The sequence below is a fragment of the Apteryx rowi genome, unplaced genomic scaffold, assembly GCF_003343035.1.
Source record: "Apteryx rowi isolate R43461 unplaced genomic scaffold, aptRow1 scaffold_823, whole genome shotgun sequence".
Taxonomy (NCBI): Eukaryota; Metazoa; Chordata; class Aves; order Apterygiformes; family Apterygidae; genus Apteryx; species Apteryx rowi.
In genome coordinates, this window is record NW_020451120.1 from 81,898 (window position 1) to 91,882 (window position 9,985).

The 9,985-nt window shown below is 43.6% G+C and overlaps 1 protein-coding gene across 1 annotated transcript in view; it reads right to left on the reverse strand.

Moving 5' to 3' along the window:
• Positions 1-9,821, reverse strand: part of REPS2 (RALBP1 associated Eps domain containing 2) — a gene marked incomplete at its 3' end in the record, with an annotated part of 88,262 nt that extends 78,441 nt beyond the window's left edge. Inside the window, exon 1 of the mRNA XM_026089622.1 lies at positions 9,633-9,821. Coding sequence (XP_025945407.1) covers positions 9,633-9,821 — 189 coding nt within the window. The remainder of the gene's footprint in view (positions 1-9,632) is intronic.
• Positions 9,822-9,985: the final 164 nt, after the last annotated feature.

Genomic DNA, 9,985 nt, shown 5'->3' on the forward strand with positions numbered 1-9,985 from the left:
ATAGTTCAAATATGTAAGCTTAGATTTTTCTAAAGCCTCCTGTGTTAGGGATTTCCTCAGTTGATGCTCAGTCTCAGACACCTTTTAAAGAGGTTCTCTGCAGCATTTCAAATCTCAAGGTGTTTTTAAAAGTCAAGCTTTATTTAATTAGACCCAGTTGTGCTGCCTTCCAGCAAAGCCATCATTTTGCTAAAACTTTTTTCCTTTAAGGAAACTCTTTAGATAATATTTAAATGTATGTCAAATAAGGCCTTGACAGTATCCCATGATACTGGGAGTCCCTGTACTCATATTTAGCTCAGTTGTCTCCCACTGAAGTCCTACCTGTATACCCCAATTTACTCCCATGTCAGCAAATGAAATCATATGAATGGAGTTTTCACCTTCTTTATCAGTTTCCTCATCTGCAGAAGAAAGACAAGTGGTAGAGAGAGAACAATACTTGCTGGCTGTTCAGTGGACTCAACACTCCAGCTATTGCAGTGAACTAGCAATAAAATGCTAACGGTATTGATTTGCGTGATGTCTATGGTGCAGTTTCACAATCAGTATAAACTAATCTGTCAGCAACAGGGTTTTGGTTTCTATGACCATGGGATCCTGTTTGAAGATCAACAACTGATTGGGAGAGATGGGATCCACCTCACTAAATGGGGCACACGTGTCTTTGCCAACAGGCTGCCCAACCTGATAAGGAGGGCTTTAACCTAGGAAAGACGGGGGAAGGGGAGAGTTACAGAGACCAGGCAGTCAGCAAAACACGGCTCAAGTGAGGACAACTCCAGCAATTGTATGCATCTAAGGAAGTACCTACAAGACAAGACCATGGGGAATCCTCTTGCATCCCTCCTGGGAAACCAGCATGCTCRGTCACCTCTCTGAAATGCCTGTACACCAACGCACACAGCATGGGGAATAAACAGGAAGAACTAGAGATCTGTGTGTGATCGCAGGGCCATGATCTCATTGCAGTTACAGAGACATGGTGGGATAGCTCACATGACTGGAGTGCTGTCATGGATGGCTACCTGCTTTTTAGGAAGGACATGCCAGGAAGGCAAGGTGGGGGAGTCACCCTTTATGTGASAGAGCAACTGGATTGTATTGAGCTGTGCCTAGGGGTGGACGATGAGCAGATCGAGAGCTTATGGGTAAGGATTAAGGGGCAGGCTAACATGGGTGACACTGTTGTGGGTGTTTACTACAGGCCACCTGAGCAGGAAGAGGAAGTCGATGAGGCCTTCTACAGACAGCTGGAAGTAGCCTCACGATCCCAGGCCCTGGTTCTCATGGGGGACTTCAACCACCCTGATATCTGCTGGAAAGACAACACAGCTAGGCTCAAACAGTCCTGGAGGTTCCTGCAGAGCACTGATGATAATTTCCTGACACAGGTGGTGGAGGAGCCAAGGAGGAGAGGTGTGCTGCTGCCCCTCGTACTAACAAACAAGGAAGGGTTGGTTGGAGATGTGAAGGTTGGGGGCAGCCTTGGCTGCAGTGACCATGAGATGGTGGAGTTCAGGATCCTGCAAGGAAGAAGCAGGGCAAAAAGTAGGATCGCAACCGTGGACTTCAGGAGAGCAAACTTGGCCTCTTCAGGACCTTCTTGGAAGAATCCCATGGGATAGGGCYCTAGAAGGAAGAGGGGTTCAAGAGAGCTGGTTAATATTCAAGGATCACTCCCTCCAAGATCAAGAACAGTGCATCCCAATGAGAAGAAAGTCAAGCAAAGGGGGCAGGAGACCTGCATGGACGAGCAAGGAGCTCCTGGCAAAACTCAGACAGAAGAAGGAAGCGTACAGAAGGTGGAAGCAGGAACAGGCCACTTGGGAGGAATATAGGAACGTTGTCAGAGTACTGTGTCCAGTTCTGAGCTCCCCAGTACCAGACATTGAGCTACTGGAGCAAGTCCAGTGAAGAGCCACTAAGATGATGAAGGGACTGGAGCATCTCTCATATGAGGAAAGGCTGAGAGCTGGGCCTATTCAGCCTGGAGAAGAGTAGAATTAGGGGAGATCTTATCAATGTGCATAAGCATCTGAAGGGAGGGTGTAAAGAGGATGGGGCCAGACTCTTCTCAGTGGTGCCCAGCAGTAGGACGAGAGGCAATGGGCACAAACTGAAACACAGGAAAGTCCATCTGAACATGAGGAAAAACTTCTTTACTGTGAGAGTGACTGAGCACTGGAACAGGTTACCCAAAGAGGTTGTGGAGTTTCCTTCCTTGGAGATATTCAAAAGCTGTCTGGACACAATCCTGTGCAATGTGCTCTAGGTGACCCTGCTTGAGCAGGAGATTTGGACTAGATAATCTCCAGAGGTCCCTTCCAACCTCAACCATTCTGTGATTCTGTGAAACCAGATGCTTAGTGGTGCCATTCCTGCTCTTACCCCTGGCCATGTGTTCCCCCTTGTGCCAGGCTTAGACACCCTGGAAGTCACACAGTGAGTATGCACAGCTTGATGATCTGGCTGAAAACAAACTCCGCTAAAAAAGAAAAACAGCTRGACTAGGAATGTGATTCAGCTCCCCATTGACCATATGAACATTCGTGCTGACACAATGGCAGGGGCAGGAACAATGGCTGGCAAGAGGAGAGATCAGGCCTACTCCTTTCAGCATGAATATGGTCTTATATTGGCTTAAGCTGCTCATAAAAACATACTCTGAAACTTGTTTCAAAATGGCATTAACAGCGTAATGACCTTTGAACTGGCCCACAGGGTTTATAAGACAGAGTGCTAATTGCAGAACACGTTGAAGTACAGCTCTGACCTGACAGGCCAGTGCTGCTGTCTTTCTTTTCTCCCATTTCTGAACATGTGGCTATGCTGCTTTACCTGCAGACACCATTGGGAGTACCTAGCGTAGTAAATAGCAGCAAAGTGTATTTGCTGGATACCCCTAAAACATTGGGTATTGTTGCTTTTTGGTCATGTGGGTAAGGGATATATCCACCAGTTTTAGAACTGACTGCAGGAATGCAAACAGGCATCCACATGGCCTCAGCAGATSTTCCATCTGCCTGTTCCTTCTTTACCTTATACGATGTCCTTAACACACTGTGAATTAGTAAGTAACCTGACCCCAGCCTCTGCCTCCAAAAGTAAAAATTTTCTGGCCATCTAACATTCTACCTATGTATTACTAAATACGCTGTACAGTACTGTGGTTCTCAGCATCCAGAAAGAATGGAGGCTATAGAATTTAGGATCTCCAGAGCTTCCCAAGATTGCACCTGAGGGTTATCTGCCATGATGACTGAGTAAATCAAGCAAAACAAACAAAAATCTTCACTACCACAGAAGCTGATCAGTGAGCTAAAACAGCTTGGCACAGTTCCTGTCTCAGTGGATTCACCTCTGAGATATCCAGAACCTTGAAGATAATGCTGTTATTAATTGCTTAAAGTCTCAAAAGAATGAGAGTGAAGAACAAAGAAAAGAAAAACATATGGTGACCTAACAAAAGTTTCTGAAAAAGATGGCCAGGCAGCTCAGGTGAAAAGAGATTCCCAGATATTACAAGCAGAGATCGCCTTCCTTCACTGAAGACTTGAAGGAATTTTTAAGCCCTACAGTGGAAGACACAGAGGAAATGGATGATAATAAACATCTCTCTTTCACCTCCTTTGGCACCTGTAGTCACTCATAGAAGACTTATGCTTTACTATGCTCACTAAGCTCATTATGGAGAGCAGCAGTTTGCCTTGACTCCCTCCCACATAACTGAAAACTACAGCTTCTGGATTACAGTCTCCTCTGATCCCTGTGTCTCAGACATGGGCTTGGAGCTATCCCATTCTAGCTCTCAAAATTCCTCTGAGATCACAAGGGGAAAGGCCAAGGCAACACGCAATGAGGAACTTCACTGAACTGAGCCAAATGCTGGAAGCCTTGGAAATGAGATGTCTCCTTCCATTTTACAGAAAACCCTTGTTGGCACTCATTTAAGCACTTGTACTTTTAGGGAAATAAAAGATTGTTGTACAAATTTGCAGTCTGCTATTTCTCTCTAAAAGCCAAAGTATTTTCTGCAGACTAAAATCTTATTTTTCATTTCCTTTGGTATCCCTACAGGTGAAGACTCCACATATAGGCAATAATCTGTCTGGGTTGCAGGACTACAACAAAATATATGATGAAAGCACACCTCCTGGAAATTTACAGCATGCAAAACAGCACATGTTGTAGCACTGTTTCACAAGATGACATGTCAAAAACCATTGACAAATCCCCCTGCCCCCCAATAATTCAATCAGTTCCACTATTCTGTGTAAAAAATAAAAGTGTATCAAGCCAGTTACACAAATGTTGTTACCTATGATTCAGAGAATTTACGCATCATTCTATATGAATTATTAAAAAATGCATAGAAAATGATAAGCAAATGCTGCAGAGCACAGAAATAGCCCAGCAGGTCAAGGTGCTGAGGGAATGCTGTCATGCCCATGACAAGCAACAAAAAAATATTCAGTGGGACAGAACTTATTTTGGGCTTATTGCCATGTTAATGTTCTTTTTTTGTGGGGAGGGCTTGTTCTATGAGCACAAGTTTAGTTTTCCCATGACTTATCATGTAAACATATTCCACATCAAAGGTAAAATGCTGTATATTCCTGAGTACTGAAGGAATGCACAAGACTGCCTTCGGATTCCTGCCACAGGCTCCTGTGGTGGCAGGGCAGGGCCTTGCCAGCCAGGGCCCATCCCACCACCCCATGAGGGAGCAGGGCAGCCAGGGGCAGTAGGGGGCAGCCCCAGCCCTGGGCATCAGACACCTCCATGGGGATGAGGCCAGGATGAGGCTGGGGATTGAGGTCCAAATTAGGCCTGGTGAGAGTAATTGGGGTCAGACACAACTGGGCAGGGCCATGCTGATGGGTCCAGGCCAAGGCCAGGCCAGGCAGTCAGCCTGTGCGTTGGGGTCTGGATCAGCAGGGCCCTTGGCCAGGCAGGGTACACTATGGCTGAGCTGGAGACTGACACTGCTATGTCATTGCTGGGGCAGGGACTAGTGGCCCTGGGTTGTGGCTCCTGTGCCCTTGGGCAGGGGATGGGGGGAGGCCCCAGGTGAGGCTGCTCAGGGTCAGGGCCAGCAAGGCCTGCTGGTGCCCTCAGGGCCCTGACACAAGCTAAGTTTCCTATGCAGAACTGAACCACCAGAAACATGCTGGTTTTGCATTAGATGAATCCCAAACTGCATGCCACAGATGGAGAACAAGAAAGTCCAAAACACTGCTACAGTTCAAGATCTTATGCAATGGCAGGGTATTGATTAGGTGAGATTTATGCTGGGGAGATAATAATCACTAGGTAAATACAAAGAAATAATGGTTAAACAGTGGGAAAAAGGATGCAGTCACATTTCAGGAAATTCTGAATGGAAGTTTGCATCAATTTATCTGAAGCATGCTTTGCTTATCTGCATTTTTGATGAAAATGATGCTTTATTCGAAGCCAACCTTCACGACTATGCAATGATAGTAAACATATTAGAGAATACTAAATGCTGTGGCCGCTATTTTACTTTCTGGAGTGCACTTTTGAGTTTTTGTACAGACTTGATTGCCTTTAAACAATCTTCTAATTGAGATGGTCATTCATGGTAATACCTACATCTGCTTGCTGAGTTGAACATTCATCTGCTCTGCATAATGTATAAGCTGTAAGCATCAGCAAGCCAGCTAATTCTTTGCAGAGTAATAAATCAGCACATGTCTTCAAGCTGAAAATTACTAAGTGCGGATAATTCCTCGCAAGTATATCTGGCAATTTGATGCATGATGCAGCACATACAATCAAGGATGCAGAAGACAGTCTTTTTTTTTTAACTGAAATGAAAATGCAGTATTTCATGCATAGGTTTGAAAGAAGTATAGCTTAATAAAATAAAGTTTATGATTCAAGTCACTGTTGTACCTCACAACTAATTTATCATCCATTTTACACATACTGAATGTGATGAACAATGGCCTTCGATAATTATTTCCCTTACAAAGCATTGGAATCAAAGGATATGTTTTAAATGTTTGGTCACAGATATGACCATGCTGATGAATCGCAAATAGCCAGCCTTAAGTGGCTGATATGCATTCTTTGATAGTTGTAATGTTTATAAACTGTCTTTTCCATAGCAATCCTGATGGGTGAAAAGCACTTAATAGCAGGATTATTGGTGTGCCTGCATATAAATTAAAATAAAATTTGGCTGTGTGCAAGTATAATTGCTAACGAAGGAGAAGACAACTGCACAGATCACTTAGGAGCTACTTTGATGAACACGTGTAACAGATTTTGTTCACCAAAACTGGTACTACTCCTCACAGCCCACTAAAACGCAACTTGACTTGCAGAGTCTAAATTGAGTCTTCCAAAATTGGTGGTGGGGGAAGAATGCCTCTCTTAATTTATAGTTTAATCAAGCCCTACATGACAACATTGAAAGACAATTTTTTTTACTATTCTTCAAAAATAAATCACACTTTGCCAATCATATTCCAGGCAAGCAGTGGCAAAAAACCACTGATGTTTACAGAGAAATGCACACACAATATCCCACCCAAACACTCATATTGGCTTAATCCTTCAAGGGGCCATGTAATTAAACTTCAGTGAGAGCTAACAGAACTCACTTAGAGCCAAGAAGCCTGACAGAGATTTCCTTTGTTCAGTATCTGAGTTTTAACAGATCAACACTCTGTAACAACGCACAGGCTCTGAAAAGCTCAGTCTTCTCTCTCCTAGCATTTTAGGAAGGCATCAGCACTTTGTAGGTTTAGACACATACTTGGCAGCAGATATCACAACAACTAGTAAATGTTGCCAAAAGCAAGCTGGTAATTTATCTTGTATGATCAAGGCCCTGTGTCTGTGTTAACATATTCATTAGTGCATTCCTATGTAGCAGATTATTCCACAGCTTCTAAGTAATTCAACAAAATTCTCATTTTCAATAAGTAAGCCATACATAGCTTTAATTTCCATTTGTGCAGGTTCAAGAAGATTAATATATGGTTATTTGGCTTCTTCACCAGAACATTTCTGTTTTTCAACACTCTGGCCTGTAAAGGAATGGTTCATTACAAATGTTTCCTGTTTGAGGAGCTGGCTGTCTATCTCAGCCTTCTCCTCCAATTCCCATGCTACAACCTTTGGCTGCTATTACTAGCCTCTGCACTCCCCAGTCTCTCCTAGACATAAACATTTTCCATAACTGGATTCCTTCTTCAAAAAACTGGAGTCCAGACCATAGAAGGCTTAGCCCATAAGGAGTTCCTCACAGAGTGAATATAAAAATGCTGGCTCTTACTTTTCTGTGCATTTCCTTCCCTCTTGCCACTATATTGCTAGCTGAGCACAATGAACTCCACTACAGAGCTAATTTTAGCCCCTTCTGGGGCTCAAGGCCTTAGTAATACAGGAGTCTGCTTCCCGAGTTTAATACCAAAGCAAGCATTGATCGAAAGACTTTAAGTCATCACATGATAAAAGAACTCATGCAATGTGGAAGCAGAACGTTCCTCTGAATTTTTAGGGGCATTTCGGAGAATTTAGCCTGATTCCTAACTGCCTTTATTTCCATTATTCTGTTGGAAGATGTTATTAGCTGCCCTCAAGATCTGCTCTRGTTAAGGCTATTTTATGTGCCAAGTACTGTTTATTCAAGCTGAGTAGAAAGCAGTTAAATTAAATGGCCTTTTGGTTAGTAGTAGCTGAAACAAGTGAAGAGAACAGAAAGGTTGAGTGTGAAATGTATGGCAAAGCCACACATTTGATTTGTATGTGACTGCTTAAAAGAAGCTGTGTCACTCACCACAGTAGTCAGACAGTACTACAGACCCTAACAGACAACTGTAGCATTTAAAACTTTTGTAACCCTGACTGCTATTATGTGAGTGGGAATTCAAGAATGCAGTTCAGTTTATTTGCATGCCTTTATTGCAACAAAAAAATCTTTCAAATAGGTATTTCTTGTAGCAAAATAAAACAACATATTGTCAACACCATCGCTGAAAAATAGTAACTATTTAGCAGTGGTCTCTCTAACCATTTTTAGGTATATTTTTCAAGCAGTAAAGTGGGCTTAAAATCTGAGTTTGTAATGTAATTTAGTGCTTATTAGTTAAGACATACTAAATAACGTCTATCACCATTCTTTGCTGTTGCACCTAAGTTTGTTTCAAATGTATAGAGGCTTCCTGATAGTTGCTGGATCTCCAAGAAATCTTCATTTTACTACCAACGCCCCAAATATACATGCATCGTGGAGCATGGACCAGAATAGGGTGTAACCGATACCGATCAAAGAAAGAAACCAACTTCTGCGGTAAGACCCTGCTTCTTRTGCAAGGAGTTGTGACTACTTCTTTCCCTGCATGGCTTCGCTTGCAGCCCGCATGTAGCTGTCTGGTGTCAAAGTAGTGCCACCTCCTGCTCAGACTGCTGAACTGCACATTGCAATCTTGCACGTCCCCCCACTCTCCCTACTTCTTTCCCTTCTTCTTTATCCCCTCTAACCCCCTCGTTTCCTGAACTTAGCTACCCCTGCTTGTTTACATAAGACTAATGTCTATTTTTCATTCCTGAGATTGTTTTTTAACTTATGTTAAATATGTCAGCTGTTCTTTTCTCTTTTAACGACTAAATTACCATTTCTGATTGGTAAAAGGGAATATCTTGTATTTTGGGCATTTCTGTAGAAAGAGTCTATTTGTTTTCATTTTGTCTTCTCATTGACTGCACTATTCCTCCTTTCTGGATTTACCCAGAGTTCTGCTCATGAAAACTGATAAATGAGTTAAGTTCCATTATCACTTCTGTTTCACAGTTTCCACTTTCAATGTGCAAACAGTGATTCCATATTCAGTAAGTCTGCCTTAGAGTTGCAGTAACAAATAAGATAGAGAGCCATAGTAATATTTTCATTCTTTATCTACTCCTAAGTGCTGTACAGATTTTAATACTTCCAGAATTTTGAATTTTTATTTTACCCCTCTCCTAGGAAGATCAGTGTAAATCATATTTGTGAATAATATTTTGGTACTTTGATCTTCTACAGTGGTACTGTTGGGAATGCTTCCCATTTTGATCTCAGGCAATACCCACATTCGTTCTTCTGTGTTATTAAAAGGGAAAGTGCTTGTGCTCTTTGCAGTAATTGTGCCTGCAACCCAGGGGCACCGTGTGGCTGTCAAAATTGTGTGTCAGGCTTCCCCTTGGGGTATTGTCCAAGTGGCGAAACTGATTATTAAGCGTAGGGTCTGTATCTTGCTTACACTGCATTATGCACGATGCTGAACAGCTTCTATAGGGGCTTCTCGGTAGCAAAGATGTCCCTTTTCTATATTGTATTTTTTTTACCAAATGCAAGTTCTTGTTGAACAGATCATGAACACCAAATTCATGAGTTTAACGCATGTTCCTTTCGGATGTCTCTGCAGGATGAACTCAGCTTGTTTTAGATGTTCTGARGCAATTTTTGAAACGAGCTGGCAGGTTGCTCTGTAACGCCTTTAAACATGGTTAAAAAGCAACAAAAACCATTTGCTAAATCCCACAGCAGTACTGTCAGTGGTTTATTTTACTTAAAGCCCCACCTCGTGGCATAAACATGTCCACGCCAATCTTACCTTTTTCTGAATAAATAGACGCGCACTTGTATGAAACCCTGGCTCCTCCTCGCCCTCTGTAACCCACTCGGTAACGCCCGGGGAGCCGTCCATTACACGGGCACGCCTGGGCGTAGTGACTGCCCGCTGCGAGTGCGGACCCGGACTCCCGGCCGAGTCCAAGCGCCTTCCTGGACGAGGAAGGCGCATTGCAGCTGGCCGGGAAAAGTCCAGAGCCCCTCAGACTCGTCTGTCAGGCAGGAGCCCCCTCCCCGTTCCTGCCCCCCCCCCGCCCGCCGTCGCAGTGGATTCAGGGGGACGAAGAGCTCCGGCGGGGGCTCCCGACCGTTAGAGGCCCCACCCCCACCCCACGC